Source organism: Chanos chanos, chromosome 10 (assembly GCF_902362185.1).
Source record: "Chanos chanos chromosome 10, fChaCha1.1, whole genome shotgun sequence".
Taxonomy (NCBI): Eukaryota; Metazoa; Chordata; class Actinopteri; order Gonorynchiformes; family Chanidae; genus Chanos; species Chanos chanos.
This window is the reverse complement of record NC_044504.1, coordinates 1,509,532-1,535,000: the sequence shown is the minus strand read 5'-3', so window position 1 is coordinate 1,535,000 and position 25,469 is coordinate 1,509,532. Positions and strand designations below refer to the sequence as shown.

At 39.9% G+C, this 25,469-nt stretch overlaps 3 protein-coding genes across 3 annotated transcripts; all 3 read right to left on the bottom strand.

Moving 5' to 3' along the window:
- Positions 1–4,788: 4,788 nt before the first annotated feature.
- On the bottom strand, positions 4,789–5,816 carry LOC115822612 (homeobox protein Hox-A1-like). Its single transcript, XM_030786520.1, has 2 exons — positions 5,258–5,816; positions 4,789–5,120 (listed from the first exon to the last, which is right to left on the bottom strand). Exons 1-2 carry the CDS (start codon positions 5,814–5,816, stop codon positions 4,789–4,791), a joined length of 891 nt encoding a protein of 296 aa, XP_030642380.1.
- A 4,615-nt stretch (positions 5,817–10,431) lies between these two features.
- Positions 10,432–11,919, bottom strand: hoxd3a (homeobox D3a). The gene is made up of 2 exons (XM_030785844.1): positions 11,478–11,919; positions 10,432–11,180 (listed from the first exon to the last, which is right to left on the bottom strand). The coding sequence occupies exons 1-2, from the start codon at positions 11,917–11,919 to the stop codon at positions 10,432–10,434; spliced, it is 1,191 nt and encodes a 396-aa protein (XP_030641704.1).
- An 11,199-nt stretch (positions 11,920–23,118) lies between these two features.
- Positions 23,119–24,305, bottom strand: hoxd4a (homeobox D4a). Its single transcript, XM_030785845.1, has 2 exons — positions 23,843–24,305; positions 23,119–23,420 (listed from the first exon to the last, which is right to left on the bottom strand). The coding sequence occupies exons 1-2, from the start codon at positions 24,303–24,305 to the stop codon at positions 23,119–23,121; spliced, it is 765 nt and encodes a 254-aa protein (XP_030641705.1).
- Positions 24,306–25,469: the final 1,164 nt, after the last annotated feature.

The window sequence follows — 25,469 nt, the reverse complement described above, 5'->3', positions numbered from 1 at the left end:
AGGAAGAGGCATGGCTCAGTTAAAAGCTCCCTGTACAGGCTCTGACAGTGCGGCGAGAGAGAGAGAGATGGAGAGAGAAAAGAATCGTAATGAATAAATGTTAAAGTCTCTCTCACACATGGACCCACACACGTGCGCGTGCGCACACACACACACACACACACACACACACACGCGCGCGCACACACACACACACACACACAGATGCATCAGTTCTCTATAGCAGCAGACCGCCTCTTCAAATGAGGCATTGGAGAAACATTAATGTTGCATGAAGGGGAAAGATAATCTACTGTTGTTTAATTTTTGAACTTCTTTCATTCTGGATAGTTCTACGTCCTCTAAAGCATGAAATTTGGCTGGTAAAAGCGACCCCTACATGGAATATTACTTTGATGTGACAGATTACGTTACATAGGGGTAGAGAGAAATCCACAGAGGTGAATAAATTTTATCTTTTCGCAAGAAATCAGTCTTCTTCACATTAATGTCACATTAATAGTCATTCGAGTTCATTTCCGTGATATTTCTAACCACGTTCGGTCTAATTCTGTCAGACGTATTGACTATGACGTGATGGCGGGCCTCTTATCAAACACACACGCACACTTATCGCAGTCTGCGAAAACGGACTTTTTTTTAAGAGGTGTAGTTTTCTTTTCATTTTGATAAGTAGGCTTCTTTTGAAACCTCCGTGATGTTTAAGCTGTTTGGGCCAAGCTGCTGAGTCACAATAATAGAGATCTGGTATGCTAACACAGGTGAGTCTCTCTCTCTCTCTCTCTCTCTCTCTCTCTCTCTCTCTCTCTCTCTCTCTCTCTCTCTCTCTCTCTCATGGCCTCGCGGATAGCTGGTGCCCGAGGCATTGCCCGCGTATGATAAGTTGTTTAATTGCCCATTCCTTAAACTTTCTTTCATGAAAAGACTGTTAACGTAAAAAATAAACCCATGAAAAGAAACTACAATGATTCAATTTTTCATATTTAATGGTCACAGACTAGTTATTTTACTGAAATAATGTGTCGGGAATTACAAATGAAAAGCACGCGGAATCATTCTTTACCTCGCGGACAGATTAAACTCCAAACCCTGTTACCGTAATAGGCACACTTGTAGCTTTAGATAAATTAGGCCTCTAATTATATTATGTACTGTTTTAAACAAAATAACACATTCCTCAGAATCCATAGGTATAATTGATAGCGAAGCCAGGTTCATTTTCCAGAACAATCAATTTCTCCATGTAGGAGGAGGCTAATGTTATGATCTACTGTAACGCGGCGAGACCGGAACCTCACTCATCACTCCGCGATGTGCAAGATAAATGAAGATGCATTTTATTCAGTCATAATTTCCAATGGAAAATGCTTTAAAGAATGCCCATATGGGTATCAGTACAGGAGAGAGGTGTTCGTAAAGTATTTGAAGCTGAAGCGATATAGGCAGGCCCGCTATTATTTATGGTTGCCTTCCTGCGTGATCAGTTTGTCTGTCAGGTTTGTGAGGGAGAGAAATGCCTAGGAGAATAAACGCTATGAGATTGTGTTGGCTAGGTTAAATTTCTTAATGATAAGTATAAATCAAATATGGTGGCGCGAAATGCATCTTTCTCGAAAGAGAACGCGATGGCTTAGGCCTACTGAACACAACACATTTACAGACGATCATTTATTTAGATTTTCGTATTTCAGAAGAAATCAAACAACTTACCTCATACAGAGACAATCAATAGCATGTGTGCGCTGAAGATACCAAGATACAGAGAGGTGATATTTCCTTCCAGATAATTCATATACCTTTACCAAAATATTACTCGTCACTGGTCCTTTTTGAAGTAAGTAAACTAGTACAGGTTGAGTATCTCTTATCCGAAATTCGTGGGTTTCAGATTTTGGGGGGGGGGTTCGGATTTTGAAATGCAGTATTTGAATATACATAATGAGTTATCTTGGCACCAACAGAGCGTCAGAGCCCCACATGGGCAAGTGAGGTCAGGTGTAGAATTTTCCTCTTGTGGTGTCATGTCGGCACACATAAAGTTTCGGATTTTGGAGCATTTCGGATTTGGGATTTTCGGACTGTATTTACATTCTAGCATTTAAATATAGTACCGGTTTAGTTATTGCTGCAGCATAGAATTACATTTCCAGTGCATGACTCCATAAAAGTAGCCTACTCTACGTATAATAATTAAGTACTGCAGGGTTAATAGTTGTCTTAGCCATGCACAAGCGACTCTGTGAATATGCTGTAAATGTCTGTAAAATGACTGTTGCTTCACTGTGGGTCTGTTTGAGTCTTTATTCAGTACATGGATGAGGGTCGCCATAAATCCACTTGAGGTGTATAGTTTTATACATAAATAGTCACCAGTGAGGACATTTTCATGGCTCTGTGGTTTTGTCGGGACTTAGTTAGACAGTGTAAACCTTCAGGTGACTGACACACACACACACACACACACACAGACACACACTCTCACCCATATGCACATACACACATATGCACATACACATGATATTTCTGCTCAGGCTGAAGTGACCACATGCTCAGCTACTCTGTGAGACATTAGCCCCTAACAGGGACATGGGCAAAAATAAATAAATAAATAAAAGACAGAATAAAAAATCTCCATGAACATTGTAAACCGTGTCTCAGGTTGACATGGGGAGGGGAACAATAACTGGTTTGCTGTAGTTTAAAAAAAAGTGTATATATATATATATATATATATATATATTGGGCTGTAGGCACAGGGTTGGTACCTATTAGTCTTCATTATTTGCTGGCTTCTGACAACTGTAGCATGCTGCTGAGCCCCAAATGGGGGCTATAATGTGATATCATGATATATGAGGATACGGCCAACACGAAGCTCAAGTCACACTGGTCTGTTTTAGCACTCTCCTCTTTTTCTTAAAGAGAGAGAGAGAGAGAGAGAGGAGGAGGAGGAGAGAAAAGGGTGGAAGAGCAGGGCATTATGATCAAACATCACAGATGTGCTGTCTCAGCCTTCTGTTGCTGTAAATCCAAGCAGCCTCTTCAAGCCCCTACATCATCTCACCCTGCCCACTACAACAGGTCAATAAGGGAACGGAGAGCCTGGGGAGGAAGACCTCTCATGGAGGGATATGGTTGCAAAGAGCCAAACTTCCCAGCCACTGCAATTCAATCAATATTTACAGCGATGAGGTGCTAGCCCAGTGTGTGTTCTTGGATATTCTGAACGAGGAGCCGGCCCAGGGTTTGCCGCTCCACGCCTGGCTGAACTCACTGCCCTGTGCCATTCCTTACGAGATCGCCGTCGTTTTCCTCGCAGACGCATCTTCTGCCGTGGGTTTGCAGGGTGCTGTCCCCGCACTCCTGCTCAAAAAGCCTGTTTATTCTTTATGATTTCTCTCTCTGTAAATGATACGTCCACCAGAATAGTGAATTCACCCCTCTCACTGTCTTTTACTTCAGGTTCTTCACAGACGCACTGTCATCAGGATAAAGAACTACATCAAAGACAAACAGTAAAGGTTAATTATCATGCCAGTATACAAAAATAGTTCATGTTTATTGAATCATAAGGCCTGGAATATGAATGTGATACAGTCAGTGGATGGCTTCCTTGAACATGATTGTACAGTAATCTGCAGTTTAGAAATCATGTTTTCTTTAAGGCAATGCTTACAGGAATGTTGGATGTAAAGTAGGGCTGTGTTGTTTCTCTGTACCGCACTAACTCGCAAAGCCCGTGGTTACAAAATCAGAACAGCATGTGGAGAGAACAGAAAATAATCACATCGCTCACAAAGTGATCTTCAAAACAGTCTGAAATGAAGGTTGACTTCGGTAAACATTTTATTTTCTATGTAAGTGACACGCCCCTTTATCTTATATGGAAACTTTGTGTTTTTTAATATTTTCTGCAACAATCTCCTTATTGCATTTTTATATTTTCTGCAACAAATACTTATTGCGTTATTGATAGCCATTCTTACACATCAAAAGTATCTAATAAAATATATATGAGGTACACACAAAGTGACAAAAAGACAAATACACACAGTAAAAGTTTCAGTGATTTTATTTAAGTGACCATGTGTAGTTCTCAATCAAAATTCATTGACTCAATGCATGAGGAACTGGACATAATCAATCTAATTTCATTCTCTAGGTTTTGGAGTCAAAGTAATAACAACATTTAAATTTTGTTTCAGTCTCAGTTGTATCCAAAAATATGGACAATTGCATAGCTTTTTTTTTTTAATCTTTATTATTCCATTATGTAGTGGCCATAGGTTGAAAGATCATGTTGGTTTAGTTCAATGGCACAAATCAACATTTGAAACCTGAGGCGTTTAGTACAGGCATGGCCACGCTGAGTGGGGGTTCCTGAGGGAATCTGATGTAAAACAGATCTAATTCAGATTACTGGAGGGATGTTTTAGACTCTTTGGTAAATCAAGCGGGCATCACTGGATCAATTAAGACACAGGGTTGTGGTGAAATTCTGAGAGGCTCTTTTAGAGGAGGGAAACACTCATTAGTCAGAGTGGCCTTTTATACCACATCAAATATTAAAACATCAGTAAAGCCACATCAAAGACTCCCTTGCATCCTCTAACCATCTCTTGGACACTTGGAATTCAGCCAATGGGAAAAAGGCACATCAGTAGCACAAATATAATTTAGCTCTTACAAAGTATTAGTGCAAATAAAGAGATATTTACAAAACAGTCGTTTTAGATCGACAGTCAACTTTGAACCCGATTAACTGCACATTTTTTCATCTAAAGACACTCAGGACTTTGAGCTGGCTGAGAGAGGGGAACAGGGAGGCGAAGACACGGGAGAATTCAGTTCTGACGACGAAGATTCGGAGCCTTTAGAACCGCTAGGACTCAGAACAAGGCCCTCCTTTTCTCTCCTCTTTTGTTTCATCCTCCTGTTCTGAAACCAGATTTTCACCTGCGTTTCGTTCAAAAGTAGGCTGTGCGCTATTTCAACTCTTCTGGACCTGGTAAGATACTTGTTGAAATGAAATTCCTTTTCCAGCTCCGTTAACTGTTTTGTGGTGAAATTTGTTCGAGACGTTGCAGCAATCGGGATGGAGCCACACGCAAGTTTGCTACCTGCAAATAAGTTTGGACAGCAGAGAAAACTCATGTGAACACAGAATATACACTCACATTCATAATTTAGAGAGATAACTAATATCAGAAAATATCCAAATAGTCTCGCCGTGTTTGTCTCAACCCTTTCAACTTACTGGTTCTGTGGTTATTCCTTTTAATTTTCATCCACTCGAATGTGTTTGCTACGGCGAGGGTTGTCTCCTGGCGAGGAACAGTTAAAGGGTAATTCTCCTGAGATTGCGGTAGATTTTTATAATTCGAACAGTCATAACCCCTGGAGACTTTATCGCTCTGTTTGTATTGGTTTATTTCGTCAGTGCTGCTGTAGCAAGACTCCGTGATGTGGTTGGGAAACGAGGCGCCTCCTAAGTACACAGGGCTCACATAATGGGAAGACACTCCAGCGTCCTCGGCTGCACTGGAGCATCGGAAAGCTGTATCACCACCCGGTCCAGGACCTGCGCAGTACAACCCAGACCCACCAGCGTTGTTATCGCATTGCACTTGAAATGCACTTTGATTCACATCCGATATTGACCGGGCGTTGGTGAGATGATCCAGAATACCTGTCGCTGCCCTGCCCAGGGTTTCCCTTGGGTAATGTGGAGGCACAGACTTTTCCTCCTCGTGACAGAATTTTGCCGTGAATGTCATCATATCGCCGCTCGAAAAGTAGTCTAAATACGAGGTCATTACGTCCCTTAAATGGTCGCGTGGATGTGTGAATGATTGCCAGGCGCCTCTTATCTTCATTACTTAGCCCACTGTACTTTCTAGACTCAACATGTAAATATTGCCCACCACTATGGGGGCGTGGTCCGCCTCTACCCTAGCCAATCAGGAGCAGCAGATGAGAACCCCGTGGGTTTGTATAGTTTCTTCGCAGTAGGTGAAAACTTCACTCAATAGAGGCTTGTGACTTCTAACAAAACTTCATCTCACATAACTTAAGCGAGTGCTTCAGCGATTGTTTCAGCCTAACTGCTTTGTCATACTAATCTCCATAGTTTCGCCCATTTAACTGTGATGAGTGCTACTGCAATATATGATTTCCTTCCTCTCCCAACTTCAGAGAGATGCAGTATGCCAGAACATCAACAAAATAGCAGATATCCAGAAGGATGCCAGAAACAAAGATTTAGCCTTTTAAATGAGGTCTTTGTGATACATATAGGCTTTATTTGATCAGGGGAAAAAAGCATCAGTTCCAGTAAGACGTGAAGGGCCCGTGTCGAGTAATCTCATTGTGACTGAAAGAAGAAAGCCAAGTCGTTACCATTTACAACAAAAATCATTATAACATAGGTGATTAATTGACTGTTCCACTCTGGGTTTTTGTCTTTCCGTTTTTCGGTTTGTCTCCTGTGAACTGAAGATGGACGCATCGCATCTGGCCATGTCCCCTCGGAAGAGTAAGAACTGCTGTCTGGGAAAATTGTGATTTATGATTTATGGCCTAAAGCCTGGCAATACCCCTGACTACTGCTGTCCCCGGATTAACTATTTGTTCTGTAAGATTTTTACATAATTTTTTTTCAGTCTTGCTATAATCTGGTTTATAAGAGTAATTAAACATAGCCCACGAAATTGTGCTATTGAGGATTTAGGATTTAGGTTATACCAGTTGACTGGTATATGCTAACACAAAAGAAAGACCTTGCTAACGCGTCTTTTGCCCTAGAAGGCGAGATGAAAATAAAGGAGACCCTTACAATAGATTGCCTTTGCGAGGAAATATATAAAGTTTTAATTAAATTTGCACTTGCATTGAAATAACGTATTCGGAAACTTTGAATTGCCTATTACTATTGTTCTAAATAAATTAATTGGTTTCGTGCGTTTTGTCTCTGCCAATTAGATATTAATTTAATACATTTTGAAATTAAGTTGAGGTAAAGTAACCTGCTATTCATATAAATGTATGAATCGGATTTGCTGGTTTAGATTCATGACCGTGATTAATACATTTTTAAATCGGAATATTCAAATTATTTCACTTTTTAAAATTTATATTACTGCATTAATAAATCGTGTTAATATGCAGTGCTCAAACATAACTAAGAGATGAATCCACTCATTGAATACTCTATGAGAATACAAAACAATGGCTATTCTTCATGGATTTCTGTCAATGCTTTGTTGACAGACGAAATTTCTCCTCTATTTTCCTCTATTTTTTCAAATAATCGCATTTTTATCATTCTCTATTTTTTTAAACAAGCAATCGAGTTTCCCCGCTAAAAAGTCGACCGTTATGTCAATAGGCTGTTGTAGCTTAAGATATGGTTAGGTTGAACTAAAGATCTGATGTTGTAACCCTACCCCTCACTGTAGATGCTCGTGGTGATATGAGCTGCAGAAATATCCACTCATAAAAGATTATTTATCTTTCGACAAGATGCACTTGTAAGAGAAAAAAAAAAACAGTAAAGTCTTTTCCAGTTTTTGGGCGCCCAATTAGCAATATAGCCTAATCTAAATCACGAAGCCCGTTTAGACTGAAAAACGTAAATAGCCTATGGAAATCTTAGCAATGGATGGGAAGGCTGTCATGCCTTATTGCCGTTATATCTCACATTCATTCCTCAGTGACAAATGCTAAAACTATCAGTCTTAAACAACGTATCATACTCTACAACCAACAGCTGTTATTACACTATTTTAAATGCTCTTCCTCTTTCAATGCTCTCCAACGGGCTTCAGCCTATATATTTTGGAGTCACCTAAAGCTTGCAATCGCTCTTTATGAATGAAACACGCGCTCATCATAAAGCGTGCTCATTTACCTCAGCAGCCGGTGAAGTCCTGTTCACGTGTCCCAGCGATTTGGCTATACTGGGTTTTTCTTCTCTTGGGTGGCACAGATTTTAATCGTTTTTGTCTCGGCGGCGGAGTGCAGCTACAGTCGGGAGAGGCCGTATTCTCTCTTGATGTCAAAAGGCTGCCATGGTAATTTTCCAAGTCTGTGTTATCTGGGCGAGAGTATTTAGAGCAGTGTAGAATGGCCAATTCATTATAACGATGGAGAAAATGGCCGCCATTGCTGATCGTCGATCGGTATGGCTCAAAATCATGGGAAACGGACGAGCACTCAGAATAACTCAGTTCTTTAAGAATGTTCTAAATTGAAATGCCCCATTCCCGCTCTGAAATACAGGCCCATTACCATTTAGACTTAATGCCATCTGATCCAGGGCGGCTGTTTGTTTTCTGCACTGAACGTTTAATTATGAGTGTATCAGGCGAAATGCGATGGAGATAAAATGTAACATTAAAAATGCAAGCGAACGCCTCAGTGTCTGTAAGTAGCGATGAATGATGAGAATATGAGGCTGTATATGCAGATCAACCTACCCACGGTGGAGGACCCTCAATGCCTGTTTCACCGACAGCTTAGGCTCAGCCCTGTGAGGAATCCATCCCTCACATCTATGGATATTCCGGGAGCACGCTGTCACAGCTGCTCTCTGGACAAAGTTTGGCCTCTCGCAGTTTGAAATGTGTTTCGAGAGTTCAGAATGCAAACGCTTTGTTCATAAGGAGGTGGAATCAGTGGCGAAGCTGAAAGCGACGAGTTTTTGATTAATGGGCTTTGAAATGTCTTGCAAGAGGAAAGAGGGGGCGCGGGCCATTCTGTTAAGACGGCTCGCTGTGCCTGTAAAGTCAGTAAATCGTAACACTTTTCATCTTTAGGCTATTTATGACCGCATTTGGGGATTTTTTTTTTTTTGTAAAGCATGCATATGTCACATTTTTTTACTTATCGTGTATTGAAAGTAAGCTAACTGTACACATGCTGTTATAAATCCTTTAAAAGACAATGGTAAATAGGATTTTTTTTTAAGGTGTCTCGTTCAAATTTAGGCCTCACTTTTATCAGAGTCGGTCTGTCGCCCAGTAAAATGGCATTTAATTTGCACATAGATTTAAAAGGGCAGATAAATTGTTTTTCATGGTTATTTTCTGTGCGTAAAAGAGAATTGGATTTTTTTTTCAGCGCCCATTGTGACCATAGGAAATGTAATCCTAAAGCCATCAACATGCAGCCATAAACCCTTAAACGTGTAAAGTGAAATGCTTTGGCGTAGAGGAGCTCTTTATATCTTCGTATTCGCTGACTGTACATGTCCTGCAAGTGTGTACGCTCGCGCTCTGTCGCACGATTGGGTGCGGAAGGATACAAGACCTCCTCCTTTGTTTACTATTGAGATTAGCTCAAAATGGCGGCATAGAGCTTTATTACATAGATAAAGTCTGGCTTTCAGAACTGATGAAATAAAATCGGTTAATTTTTAAATTGCGATCGTTTTCTTGTGTCCATAAAACACCCCGAGCACCCCACACAGCGAAGACTCTGGGATTAACCATTTCTTTTAATTTACGCACTTTATTTACAAAATGTTTAACACAATAAAATATAACATTTCCATATCATTAACATCTCATCAACGTATGTATGGACTGGCAAAATGATAAAATAAGGTTTAATGCTGAGTGATTTGGGGAGTAAATATATGAACATAACGCTGGTGTTGTAATGAGCTCCAGAATAAGTGTTGACATATTACAGTCCTCTCGAAACGTGCCGGTTTATAAGGAAATGTTTTGAAGCCAAGTAGTGTCCGAGCTTAAAATCTTTTTCCAACTCACAAAAAAATCACCCACCAAACAACCCGATGCCTAAAAAAAATGACCTAATTTGAACCATTTCAAGAACAACAACGCCGACACAGTCCAGCTTAGGTTGCATAAATTCTACAATTGTTCATATAAATAGTCTACGCGATATGATATAAATAATGTGAGATACAAAACTGATAAATAATAAATATAATAATCAGGATATGTCCATCATACAATCTTTGAAAAAAAAAAAAAATAAATAAAGATGCCCTTTGAGTGAAAGCATATTTGGAATTACCAATGACTAAACAGACGACTTAACGATGAGCCAATGATTTTTTTTTTCCTACAAATTCCATCTCTATAAAGATGGGTGTCTAATACTGATAAACCTACACGACTTACCTTCAAGTAATACGTCATGAAATAATCCTCATATTGCGCATTGCTCTTCAAAGAACCGAACAACTGACATTAAACACTCTTCCTGCAAGTCTTCAACAGTCAAGAGAAGTGGACCACAGCTATTTTTTTAAAAAATAATTACAATCATAGCAGTTATAGTCATATCAATAATAATACAGGGTAATACGTATGTCTCTCTCGAGGTGAAGTTCTATAAATTATTTTCAGCTATTGAGGTAATAGAAGAGCGACACTTCGCTTGGGCACACGGATGAAATCCTTACAAATGTGTTAGTTTAGGCGCTTCCTGGAGCCTTCCCTGAGACGCATGGTGAGAAGTGAGGTCTGTGTATGTGGGATGAGGGTCACAGGGTCCATGGTGGTGGTTGCCCGGAATTTGAGCAGCGCAGCTGTAGTCCACACTGGCGGATGAAGGATGAGGGAGATGGCCAAGGTTGAACATGGGGCCTGAAGCTGGCATAGAATCAACAAAATTCCCCCCGACGTACACGGGACTGCCTTGTAAATTCGCGCTGGCAAAGCTGCCGTTGCCCTGCATGCTGTGGTGTTCGTACTCTGTGCCCGGATACCTCTTCTGCTGCGGCATGCAGCCACCCAATGGCGCCGTGTATGCAGCCAGGCCGTACATGTTTTGTTGCGGTTTGGCGAATGACGGAGGTGATGGCGCATCGTAGCTGAGGCTGTTTGCATTCGGTAGCTGACCAGAATATCCAATATGATTTGGACCACTTAAAGGTGGACTTCTGTCCGGGGAGTGTCCTAAGGGAGAATGCATTATCCCCTTTGATTTTTGATCCTTTTTGTACTTCATCCTCCTGTTCTGAAACCATATCTTTATTTGTCGCTCGGTGAGATTGAGTAAATTGGCCATTTCGACTCTTCGGGGACGACAGAGATACCGGTTGAAATGGAACTCCTTCTCGAGCTCCACAAGTTGGGCGCTCGTGTAGGCAGTGCGCACACGTTTAGAGGCAGGTCCTGGTGGACTTTTGTCATCGCAGGTTTCACCTGAAAATCAAACAATACAGCTGTAACGCATAGCTTTGGACAAGATTAGCAGCATACACACCTGGGGATGCAAGGCCATCACTGGAAGGCCAAACCTGCCCGCAGACATATTTTTTTAAATAATAAATTGAAATCCACTATAGTAACAAGCAAGTGATAGGAAATGCCTTCTGAACGTGGTGAATATAATAAGCTTGAAGCAAAATCTCTAGAATTATGTTTATATTAAGATCCTGAACGCGCACACACACACAGACGCACACACACACACACACATGCCATGAAAACATACTATACCTGCAGTTGTGCAGTTGTTGGCACTTTTCTGCTTGGAGTTCTGTCGAGTTTCCTTCATCCATGGGAATATTTGCTTTGTAATGACTGGAGTGGCAGTATTAGAAGCATTGTTGGAGGGTGATTTCTTTTTCTGAGAGGAGGTGTTGGAGTTGGGTGAAGTTGGAGCCAATGGAGGTGCCTGTTGCTGCTCGCCAATGCTCTCTGGTTGGCTGTTACCTTGGCTGCCACTTGGCCTCATACAGCTGCCATTTACATCGCTGTTTTTGTGAACGGGCGGCCGGACTGTTGTGGTTTGGATGGGACATATCGGACCCTGGTAATCACTCTCGATGCTGGAGGTGGGGTATGGCTGGTGAGCGGGGCCATAGGAGTAGGAGTCAGATTTGGGATAAGAGTAGCCTCCAAACAGTCCAGCATTGTCATAGTATGTTGCTTTCTGCATTATGAAGGTTTAATTTGTCGGGGTCTGAAATCCCTTGACCAGGTGCATGGACCCCTAGGTCACGTGATTGGAGATTCCCACTGTTTCTCTGTGTCTTGACCTACAGAAGCAAAAATCAAAAATAAATGAATAAACCAGAGGTAACAGTTTGTTAATGATGGGAGAATGTTCACCTGGTCTCAGATTAATATGGAGGTATTTGGAGAGACATCCCTTTTGGCCTTACTTCTAATGACTAGTGGTTATCTGACAATGTAATGATATGAATATTCACATTTCTTGAGTTCACTTCAAGTTTCCATTTGAGATAAACTTCACAGATCACTTCCAGTTACCATATCAAAGCCAAATAATCCTCTACCAATCCTACCGCTTTCTGTGTAGGAGTCACATTTCGGCCTGGTCTGAGAAAAGATTAAATGATATGTCAAGAATTCTCCTCCCCAAAGCATATTACCTGCTCTGCAAGTTCAGGCATTTTTCAAATATTGTTGTATTTGAGACGTATTTGAGGTCCTGTACCGAAGAAATAGCTCTCCTAAAACTACGCTGATTGCTTTTAATTTGAAATTTGAATGACTTGAACGCTTGCCGATTATGCACCTGCAATTCTACAACCTAAACTCTGTTGTCTGTTTCAAAAGTAATTTTTTTCTCTCTCTCTCGCTCTCTCGCTCTCTCTATCTCTCGCTCTCTTTTTAGATTTTAAAGGGTGATTTTAAACCTAGCAGTGATACACAACATATCAGGAGACTGTACGGTTGTTCTGGAGCGAGGCTTCACACACGAACGCGTTTGTTTTGGTTCTCCCTGTTTCGTCAGTAACGGGTGTCATGTTCGGTATGAACCCCCCCTCATCCCCCTGAGTGTCTTTGTCACTCTAAAATTTGTCAAATCTTGACAACGAGGCTTCTCATATCCTCGTCTTCTCAACCTTTACAGCCTCTGTCTTTCACAACACCAGGGAAGAATGCAACAAGACGGTTAAAATTTAACTCGTTAGAGAAAAAAAATCTCTTTGAGGCAAATCCGAGAAAGGCAGAAGGTGAATCAGCATTTTTGACCCGAACAATAACCCCTTTCTTTTCTTTTTCTATTCTTTTCTTTTCTTTTCTTTTCTTTTCTTTTTTTAAATATTGTGAACGAAGTTAAAGCTTATTTGAATAAAAATTATTTTCATCACTTAAACAGTAGTATTAAAGAACAGAATATAATGTTTATCATCTGAAAATATTGTATTAAAGAATTAGAGGTGATGCTGATCAACTGAAGTTATAGTTGATGTCTCAGATTTGAAAAAAAGGAATGAAAACCGACTTAGATTGAGTTTTCTTTTTGACTTGCAGACCAAAAGTGTAGACAATAATAAGATGCAGAGTAGCCTAATGATGTCGTTTGGTCGTGTTTTGGCATTAGTGCAATTCTTAATGCCTCTGTTTTTTTGGGCTGCAAATCATATATATTTGATTATATAAACACAGTTTACTCCAAGCTGTTGCATGTTTGCCTTCTGTTGCTCTCAAAGTGAACTTTGTCTGAACTTTCCGAAAGCTGCGCTGTAAATCAAAGCAGCAGACAACCAACAACACTGGAGTCTTCTCTCCTTTATGTCCAGCAAAGCGCCGGGTTTTCTTTTTTCTTCTTCTTCATCTTCTCCTTCTTCTTCTTCTTCTTCTTACTCTCTTTTTTTTTGACCAATTGCGTGATTATAGCCTGCATCGTCGAATATAACATCGCATTACAGCACGTTTTTACATAGTGCAATATTTGCATTTCAGTTCTCTAGTAAGGGATAGCTCCTCGCCGCTCCTCTTTCCCACCCATGTATTGAGTTAGCGGAATGGGTGGGTCACCCTAGTATGCTAATGAGCTAACAAATGTTGTATATGACAAATGCGTGGGTGCAAAGTGACACTTCAGAGCCTTTGGTGTGAGTCCTACAAGCACAACGCAGAATATCTAAGCTCACACATATCAATATTAGATTAAATTTAAATTCTAATATTGTGCTAACATTCCCACCCTAGAACGACTTACACTCCCAGCAGCCCAGCCCAATACAGTGGTTATTTCGAGATGGCCTGAAAGTCCACTCGATGAATATCAATGCACCTGTCATTGCGGACTCCAACAAAATTTATGACTGGCCATGCTATAGTCGTAAATGCCTAACGGAGGGGTGAAAAGAAAAACACTTCTCATGACTTGCTACCATCAGAAGTGTAAAACTCCACGCGTAGGTGGAAGGCCCGGAAAAAGAATGCCTTACTTCGCAAGGTCCTTTATAGCAAGAAAGGAGAGACCGCCAATATATATCGGGCCTTCCCAGTCCGTTTAGCAGACTACGCCAGGGAAAGATCCCTCAAGACTACGGTAAAGAGACACGGAGCATTATCTTGAAGAGGATTTTGGAGTCGTACGAAGGGAATGTTCCCGAACATGCCAAGGGCAAAGTGAACGGGGTATAGGCTACATTGCGTTCTGGTTGTTAACGTTAAAAAGCTGCGCTAAATAAATAAGTGTACAAGCTGTTGACGTTTTATCAAATGATCGCGGAGACTCATCAGTTCTGTAAGATGCACATATGTGACTAGAACTGAATATTCTTGATTTATAAGTACAACACATCGCCTAAAATTTCAACACTTGTTTCTGGTAAGGCCGAGAAGAAAGGAGACGGATGCGTGTGTGTGAAAAGCTTTTTGAAAGAGAGCATTTGCTGAAAAATTGGCTACATTTATTTTGATACGGATGGAATTTAAAAGACTGAGCTATTTTTCTGAAGTAAAAGGTCAAAAAAGATCTCTAATCCTTTTTATTCCTTTTTTCTTAGGGTATGAAATCGTTTTGAGTGGATAAGGTATTTTTTCAATTAAGAATGCTTCAAATAATTGCGGATAATGAGAGAGTTTTAATGTTTTTTTGATTTTAATATTTGATAAGGATGTAGAGAGCCTTTATGGTTTACCGCCCTCACGATTTATTAAAGAGAGAATTACTCACCGTAGTCTCTTTTTATCTCTGTAATGTTTTCCCTTAGTTGTCCTTCATTATTTGGATCACGACCTATGAATGACGAAGAGAAAACCTTAATCACATGAGTTGTTATGGAGAGCCTAATCTGACGATTGCTCTCAACATTCAGTAGTACGGATGAATACTTGACTCAGTGTAGCACTCTTCCTCCAAACTGCATCAGAGCCTATGGTAAATGGTATTCTCTGCCTTCAAAATACACATTAGCCCACTTAACAGACATTTAATGCACATAAATATAGAAGCGGGGCGTTTAAATAATAAATATAATATCTATTTCTTGAACGGCTTTGAAAATGATGAATCCTATGAGGCCATCTCACATATTTTATAATATATCACACGTGAAACACATTTTAAAATAGGATCTGTCCTCAAACTGCTCAAAGAGTGGTTAAAGAAAAAAAAAAGAGAAACGACTGACATAAGCAATTCTACACAGAGAAGTTGGCCAAAATATTTAGCAGTCATAAGCCTTTTGGGTGACCTTTGGCTTCTTGTGCAATAACTCACAGATTAATGAACAACGAACGGAAGGGGTTCAGGGAAGTCATAATACAATGCACAGCACAGAAGTTTTCACTGTTTTTAAAAGCAGAAACAGTCTCTGAAGATGAAACATTTATCCACATTCGCGACAAATAGGACTTGAAACCAGAGAACTGAGCTGCATTTGAGTCGAAGATTACCCCTCTGGTAATGTAGGACCCGGATATCGCTGTAAATAATTCTAATGATTATAAATAGCGTGTCGTATGCCCCAAACCAAAGGAAAGACGGTAAATTCAGACTGATTCGTCATGTTCAAAGCGTACTTAATTGGATAGATATCGCTATTTCTATTGCAAAGCGTGGTCTTCTCTATGAGGGCGACAGTGTTTCGCCCACGCATTGTTACGGTAAGTTTGGTATATATAATGGCACAGTAGGTTGATACGATAATGATATGAGAGAGTCAACCATAATTTATGTATATGAATTTATTTTTATCGATTCGTGCGCTGTTCGCTCGTCAATATATTGTACGCCGGTAGGACACATGGTTTAAATGTTATTCGTGTCTTACGAGGGTTTTGCGGGCTATGCATATACATTAACCCGCGCGCTTCAGCAGCTCGCTACTACACAGAGAACCAGAACAATTTCAAAAGCTCGTTCGCATTATATTACCAGCTTCAACATTCTGTTAAAGCCCGGTATTTTACTTTCAAATCTTTGACTATTTTTGCTTGATTTTATCCACTGAAGTTTTTCTCTGTGCAGAGGTTTTTGTTATTCATTGAAAAATCGACAGACAATCCCACGAAATGTGATGAAAGTAATCACTTTTATACTCCAGTGACCAATTCTTGTTAAATTCTCGGTATGGAAAAAAAAAGAAAATTAGAAAAAAAAAGAAATTCATCTCAAGAGGGCAACTAACATTGTTATGTGCTCTTCTCAGTAGTCTATTCGTTGTAAACATCAATTTTAAAAAGTCGCCGGTTGGCAAAAGACTCTTAAAATCAAACCGTAGTTTCTGTTAAAAATATATAAAGCTACCACAGTTTATGGCGAAACTATTGAAAATGACAGACGTGAAATACATTTAATTTGAGATTATGGTGACGAAGTGCTTAAATAATCAAGTAGCATATTTTATAGTGTTTTTTTTTTTTTTTTAAATTTTCAACTAAGAAATAGCTTTTCAAAGAATTTAAGCCGCATGTGTACAATATTGTGTCCACTCTTCGTGCGAAATATGTTCCGGTAGCTCAAATATGAACTAAAATTGTTTCCATTTGAAATTATGATGTATTTCCCCTAATCTAGAATAAAGCAGCCGAATATATTTGAATATAAGCTAACAGGGTTGCTTAACAATGCCACGGACTTGAAACCACATACATCATGTGTAACGTTACTGTGACGATAAGACAACAAATTAATGTGATTTATGATCTCACAAGCTATGAAACGGAATGAGAAGTTCTTCTAGTTCTTTTTTCCTTTTGTTTTTAGTCTGTTTTCATCAAATCGCAAAATCAGCTGAAAAAAAAATGCCAACGTCAAAATATATGTATCTGACAAAAGCCAAGGCTAACCTTTCGAACGTGCTCATGGTTGTTCAAAACAATAAACTAGTCTTACAGGTTGGTTCTATGTCTTTAAGTGCTACTTGCTTAGTTCCTTCCACCAGCGACATTAATAAAGATCGTTTCCTTTGAATGGAATAAATCATATTTTTACTCCCGCATTATGTAAACCCATGGTTAAAGGTTGCGTTTTGCCATGCAATTGCTTACCTGTGAATCAATTTATCATACAGCCGCCTTTCTCAGTCTCAATATGTTTCCCTGCAGTCTCGAGAATATATCCCTCACCCTTTGTCTGTAGACAATACTGTCCTAACCCTGATCTTGCGGCTTTTCAGACATTTCCATATAGCAATGCAGACAGTATTCCCGAAAGAATGGAAGCCACTCACTCAACTACCAATAAAAAGCCAAGTAGGTATTCTTATTCCAAAACCAAAATATTGCAAGCGATCAAACTCCCACTGAAAGAAAAAAAACGTTTACACAGCCAGCAACAACGTTTTAGTCAACATTAGGATATTGGTGTTTCGGAAACGTTTATGATGACAAATAAAGGCGCTGGCTTAAAATACAAGCATATTTGTTCACGTGATCAGGATACCAGATTGTCCTGATTGAGGCTGCAACTTCAACCTAAGCCTTACCTCACAAATCCATTTTTAAAAGGAAGCGCGTTTACATTCCCCAATCTGCCCCCTTTGCCTTTGTGCGTTTATTCCCTTTCCACTATATTTCTTTCCCTTTGACATTGTAGATTAAAGCTAAGGCTCCCCATTTGTCGTAAAATCATGATATTTAGGCTGGCTTTGACAACAGCTGTTGAGGACAATGAAAAACACAGAATACAAAGCTCATTAGATTCATCTTTATGTGCGTTTACGCGTTTTTTTGGCTACAGTCTATTTTTAAGAAGAGTATTGCTTCATACATTCAGGAATTTCAGGTTGTATCAGTACACGGAGGTAAGGGCAGACCTGTTTTTGATATCGAATAAAGGATACCAAAAATAAGATAATGAAATCTGTTGACGTTGTTTGGTCTGTTTTGCTATAATTTCAATTCTATGGCGTTGAAAGAAATTGGCAGTATTTTTCAATAATGATCAGGAAAGCAGTAGAAGAATTATCTTTGCAGCGTGCTTGCAGAATTTGTCACAAACTGTGTTTGTAATATAGCTTGTAAGAAAACATGGAAGAATTGTTTGACTATTATGGCTTCGGCAATGACAGCAAAGTATGACCCTGTCAACCGGAGAGATTTATCAAAATCATCCCAAATTCTTCATTGTTCCTTTCACTAGGTAATAAATGGATAAGTAATGCATCTGAGTAAGAGAGGGAAAAAGAGGTGCAGGAAACACAATAGCCCGGGTGGTTGTGTTTGACGACTGAGTAAAAAAGATAAAAGTAAAACTGACTTTGCTGTGTGATTTTGCAGATCATTTCTCACTGCTGTTTTTTTTTAGTGCGAAAACCTAGTATTTTGTCTTTTTTTGGGGGAAAAAAAGGTTTTCTTTGGTCCCTTATTTTTTTCCGCGTGGATAATAGACTACAAAATATCTGAAAGGAGCAATTTGCTCGACTCTAAGGGGACGGAGATGGAGAGCCGGGGAGGAGATTGGGAATCGGGCCGAGAGGAAGGCTGTCCTGACGAAAAGATGCAAGACTTCGCCCATCGCAGCATATGTTCTCGGGGTAATAAAAGTGAAAGATTTACAGTGTACGCCCGGCCCCCCAACCGCCTCGCACCCTTTCAGGAATTATGGACAGTGATTTACAACGACGAAGATAACTGTCAATTTCACTCCAAGAACCTCGAAAGCTCTGTGAAACAAAATCACTCACATTATGGAATGTTAAGAATTAAAGAAAAAACCAACAACAACATTAAAAAAATAAATAAAAACAGGGTGAGACACTGGGGAAATTGGCATTAAGTGAAGACTTGATGATTATCGTTGCCATTGTTGTTTTAATTGTTGTTACATCTGTAATATTGTATTTGTATGGTTTCGTCAGATTTTGGTTGGACAGATATCAAATGAATTAAAACAAATATTGCATTAACCAGTCTCTTTTTGTGGACGAGCGACGCATTCTCACACACTGCCCTACATTTTGTCTTTTCACCTAACGGACCAAACGTTTCAGAGAGTATCCAAGCAAATGGCCATCGTTTAAGATTAGGCTGAACTGCACCTTTGCCGAATTATAAATCATACACAGGCCCTTGTAAGACGACCTGAAGACCGAACAATAACAAACCAACAATGCCGAATTGATCCTGGAAAGCATTTGCTCGTAAAAAGCATTTTTCAAACCACAAAGTATCGGTAGATGTATGAGTTGACGGTTGAGTCTTGCTGTAAAATGATAATAATAATAACTGACTGGCTAACAGTCCACTGTCACTTAGAAGATCAAGTCTAATTCGACATTATTTACACTTGACGGTTTGTACAGAAAAAAAGCACGGTTATGAGTCCATTACAACTTCAGACTGCCTGAGAGAAAGCCGCGGCGCACTTATGAAAAGGCGTAATTTATCAAAAATCTGACAGACACCTTCCCTATACCATCTTACTCAAAAAGAATCTTAAATGTTTACCTACCAAGCTTCCATTGGTTGAATTGCTGTACAAAAAGGGCTACAGTTGCGTAGGGTACCAGACCGTTTGGATATTATTTTCTTGGGATCTCTTCAGTTTTCAAGTCTGATAGAGTCCTCGCGATTAATGACGACGCCGTGTTTCTAGGGGACGTGCTGCATTAATTATTTAGACAATCACGTGGTCAAATAGAAAAAAAAAGATATAGAAAGGAGCCATATAGTGCCCGAATTCTATCATCGAATATAGACAGCGCAGTTTAATATGTCTTAAAGGGCTGTCTTGCTAGGCGAAGACATTTTCTGCGAACAGTTGGAAATCAAATATGGCCGTTTGAGAAGCATTGTGGGACCGGCGATGGTAGTCGGTGCAGTGTCATTGGAAATGGTGCTGCCTATCGCTCTCATTTATTGTGTTCAGACATGTCGGTCAATACTCAAAAAGCATTACAGGACAATCTGAGGCAATGGATGGCTTCCCATGATCTCTGTTAGCAGAGACTTACAGGCATGATTTACGTTAGGTTGTATTCTATGAATACAAAGATGATTTTGTTTGCCACCGTTTGTTAATCATTAATAATGTTTTCACAACCATACACATTTACACTGCATGTAACAATCAATTGCCATGGACGTTTGTCTGTTACGAAAACGTGGGTGGCTTTACCGCCAATACACTGGGAAAGATCTGCGTAATTTTGACACTGGTGAAATGATGGACTTCTTGAGCGTACACCGATAAAACTGCTGCCCCCATATGACCTGACTAGGTTGCACCGACAAAGCTTTGCTGAAAGTGACGGTGCTTCACTTCCAGTGATGGGCAGGCGTGTGCGCACCTATTCAGACAGGCACTGATATAAAGGGCTTTAAATAAACTGTCTTACTCTGAGTCTGAAACATACAGGCACACATGCGCGCGACAGAGGGCGCGCGCACTCGTACACTCACACGCACAGACACACACTCGCCGCACGCACACACACACACACACACACACACACACACAAAGAAAGAGAGAGGCAGTTTCCCACACGGAAACATAGAAATATGGGCCTAAATCATATGGAAATTCAGTCAAACCGCAAGCACAACAATACTTTCCCCCCATTCTATTCCCAAGTTTTTACTATCTGTAGCGATTACATGTACAGTATTATTCTACAAGATATTTTTGCAAGATGTTTTTTTCCGTTTGTAGGACAGTCTTTGTAACACATCTGGCGAAAACCTGCACGTAGATGTCCTTTGTAGTTACCACAATCAGTGAATCATAGTATTTTGAAAGTTTCTTCGCTGGACAGTCATGTTAAGGGAGAAACGGAGGATAACCTTCTCTGACATATGAATCCACATGATTTCATGCTATGACATTCAATAATTCACAGTACTTCCATGTTACCTGAGGACACAAGCGGCCATGGAGCGCGAACAAACAACCGATTATACGACGGTACCCACTCTCAGTGATGGACTGAACAGTGGGCCCACTGAGTACACATGATGTTTTGACTGTTCAGGGGGAATGCTAGCGTCCTATATAGATAAAGGCCTTCGAGCAAGCATTCATATGGCACTGTTACAGTCTTGGTTTGTTGAGCCCAATTAAGAAAAAAATTACGCTATGCACAAAATTCGCCAGCATTGGTACATGTGTGGTGCCTTTATAAAGGAATATTTCGATGGTACCAGATTGAATTTAGTATCAGAAATAGTTCTCATTTATTAGCTATCTGCGGGATACAGATCAATCGTATGGCGCAACAAAACGCAAAAGCGGCCTATTTAGTGGACCGAATGCGAAAACCGTCTGCACAAGAAATGGCTACGGGTCCGGCAGGTCAGGAGTTTAGAGGTCAGCGGCTCGCGGCTGAAAAACGTCTAATGCAATAGAAAATGTGTCCTCTGGATGAACCTGCCTCTGAGGCTTGGTCGAAATTCTGTAAAAAGTCCTTTTCAACTTCTCAACGTGAAAGCTTAACACAAGAGACGTCTTCGCTATGCGTGAGCGCCTCACTGTTTTGTTCAAGGAGACAATAACACGACAAAGATAGCAGAGTGTCTATCTTTAATCATGACGTGAAGACTTGGACTCACATTTCAGAACCATCTCATTCAACATTTCTTATGGAACAAAAAAAAAACTGTGAAAACATAGATCATTTTAATGGTACATGATTTGTTTAATGAAACATGTTTGCGTTCTTCGAAAAGTGTATGCTAAGTAGTTTTTTGTTACCTTCATTCTTGGCGATCTTTTACAACTCATTTACACAAAATAAGTTTGTAGAAAATAGGCTCAAAATACAGAAATATATAATATAGAAAATTACACACTTTTATTAACTGAATATTATAAATTTATGAAACGATTACTCAACGTTGTTCATAACGAACATAGACACAAACGTATAGCATTCTCATGCTGATTTCTTCAATAAATAAAAGATTTCAAGCTTCTTGTACCTAAAAGTTCATCTAAGATACCAAAGTAAGTAAAAAGAATAGAGGAACTCTTTCTTGAGGAATTTCACATGACATCTGGAAGACAGATAAACAGCTTCTTTAATTGTATACTGTTTACAAAAACGTCACGGGAGATTTATAACTCAGAGAAGGTATTCTTGGATATTCTATTCAGCACACACAGGCACGTTTGCCCCTACTCAAAACTGAGCCCAAATTTAAAAAATGTATCGTTTATTGTTGGTCACTTTTGAGCATCCATTCACTGAGCTGAGAATTTGTGTTTTTACCTTTTTTTTCTTTTTTTTTTCTGTCTTTTGTTTTTAACCATTAACCCCTCGCAACAAACAGATGCATGCCTCCTTCAGTCTTACAAATTAAAATTTGGTCTATTTTTGTAAAACAAAATAATCTCCACTGAAACGAATATTTTCTGACACAGATGCTAATTTTATTTTTTAAATTCTATGCACCGAGACGATTACGATTAGGGGAAAAAAGGCGTCACAGAGCTGCAGTTATTTTTATTTTAAAGTTCTGTATTAACTTATTTTTACAGGGTATAACTTAAAACCTGCTTTATTTCACTTGAAAAGAAGAGCGAAGTGACTAAAATACAAATAAAATATATATATATATATATAAAAACATTGTGATCACTGTAACACACCATAGTTGCAAATAGTTTGAGAGGCGTTCGAATAAGAAACCGTTGAACTCTGACGAGCTACTGTACCTCGCTGAAACCTCTGAAGCGTGTTAAGCTGGATCCCTATCCTCAAATCCACATTAGAGTAAGCAATTGTGGAAACGGGGAAATATCAGCACTTCGTCTACTCATCGTGGTTCCCTCGTACTTTTTTAGGCTAAGTAGTTTCTGTTTCACATTGTGCGGCGCTGATGACAGAAATTGTAAATGCTTTGAGACCATGCGGAGTCCAATGACGCATTGTTCGTTATATACAGTTCGATGGACGTCTGGAGAGTGTAAAAAGGTTCCCTTTTTATTTTATAAAGTTGTGATATCAGTCTGGTTGTCCTTCTGAACATGCTGTACATGCTGATTGGCAGCCGATGCAGATCTGCCCTTTGTGTTGGGTAATTTGTGGTCTTTTTTCCATTTCATTCTTCTGTTCTGAAACCAGATTTTGATCTGGCGCTCGGAGAGACAAAGAGTATGTGCGATTTCGATACGACGCCGTCTGGTAAGATATCTGTTAAAATGAAATTCCTTTTCCAGTTCTAAAACTTGCTGTCTTGTATAGGCTGTCCGTGAGCGTTTGGGTTCACCTCCTGTGTAGTCCGGATTCACTAAGAGAGACAAAACACACTTAGTGAGGAAGTGGTCCCGAACAGGAAAACAACTGTGTTTACAAACTAAATATTTCACTCAAAATATTAACTCGAAATTTACTCGTGAGGATTAGATATTTATATAGGACCAAAATTCCCTTCTCAGGTAATTAAAAAATTTCAATGAGTCCATATCAAATTTTGTTCTGAATAAATAATATAATTCGACAGTCTAGAGTCAGATTGAGTTTTCAATTGCTCAGAGAGCTGGCCAATACAGCTAGCGGCCTATTTCCTAAGCAATAAAAATTTATGACCAGTGTAATTGGCGGCCCCTTCAGAAGAGCCCATAAATATTTCACTGAATGATTTTAGTGTGGCTGAAACAGCCGACTTGAGCTGTCTCCCAAAAGAAAGGAGACAGAAAGAGTGAATCTTACCCGTAGTAACGTGGACTTTCTTCATCCATGGGTAAACTATAGCAGGCTGCTTGGCTATCCCGTTTTGGTTCTTTGTGTTTTGTTGTCCACAAGTCCGAGGCCCGGATATCTGGACCGGGGGGCACTGCTCGGTCTGGGCGGTAAAGGGGCTTGTGTGGGTTCCTTGCTCCCGTACATGACCCCGCGGCTGCACTGTGGAGCCCTGCACAGTATTACAACTGTAGGGCGGCTCGGAATAGTTTGACCGTGAGTAGATCCCTGGATGCTGGAAGTCAGTGTCTTGCGATGGGTTGTAGTAGCCTGTGCCCTGCTCAGGTATATAGCTGTTTTGCGAATATTCCTCGCATGGAGGAAATTTGGGGTCCACATACTTGGAGTTCACCATGTACGAACTCATGGCCATTAATTTCTGAAGGTAGAAAATACTAATTTTTCTCGAGTTGTCTTTTTTTCCTCCCTCCATAAAGCCCTCCTACTTGCTGTCAACTGAATAAAGTTAGGCACCACGTGACAAGAGTGGCCAATGGCAGAAAAGGGGGTTTATTAGTGGATAAAAAACCTGCACACCTAACAAGAATTTTCACAAAGTTGAGTGATTATTTGGATTGGGCTACATAAAATAATTTATTCATTTGAAAGACAGCGTGTAAGCATGACTGTGTGTTATATCATAACCTTAATGCTCTGAATAACACTTTATGAATATCGCAATCGCGGGGAGACGAATGAAGACATTTAACGCAACAATTTCTGATCAGATATAAAGATACTTATGTCTGTATTGAAGCGGTTCATGTGTGGGTTTAATATTCAACTTCACTAAATCAAGCTAAAGCAAGAGACTTTTACTGAAAAACAAATAAAAGACCCAAAACGGCCCCGGGCTAAGAAAAGGGGCCGCATAAAGCCTGTAGACAATTGATGGAGACCGTCTTTGTCAACGAGAGGTCATTTAAAAGTTACCGCAGTCCCATCGTGTCATCTGCTCGCGCGCTTTCAGGGAGAACCAAAGGAATACCACGGATTACCATCAATGCCATCTGACAATCAATAATCAGGCACATGAAATAAAACAGATCAGACGAGAATGAAAGGAGGCGAACATCAGGGTTTGATGAATTATATAAGAAGCAATAATCCTGCATGAATGCATCATACACATCCATGCTTGTGTACACCATATATGGGTAAAGTCTCTCTTGAGTCAATGAAATAACACGAGAACTTACGACAGAGGTTTTATGAGGACAGCAGAAGTCTCTAGAATGGGATGACACCTCTTTAGATCAACTGCATTGTTAATGAAGAGCGAAGATGAAAGCATGAAAGTGCAGAGATATGTGATGATATCACGAAGAGGAAATATACCGTTTTTCAGTGTCTGTAACACACAGTCCACTATGTGCACTTTGCATCTAATATGTATAAGACACACACACACAGGCAGCGTAAAGCCTGCACAGCAACCAAGCACATTTACACAACGCCATTAGTAATAGACTACAGTTTTGTCATACAAAGGTACAAATCCCAACAGGTGTGAGTATAACTGTCCTCATTATTATTGTTATTATTATTTTGACCCTGTACGACCAAAGATTTTGTTGAAGTTTTTGCATCGACCATA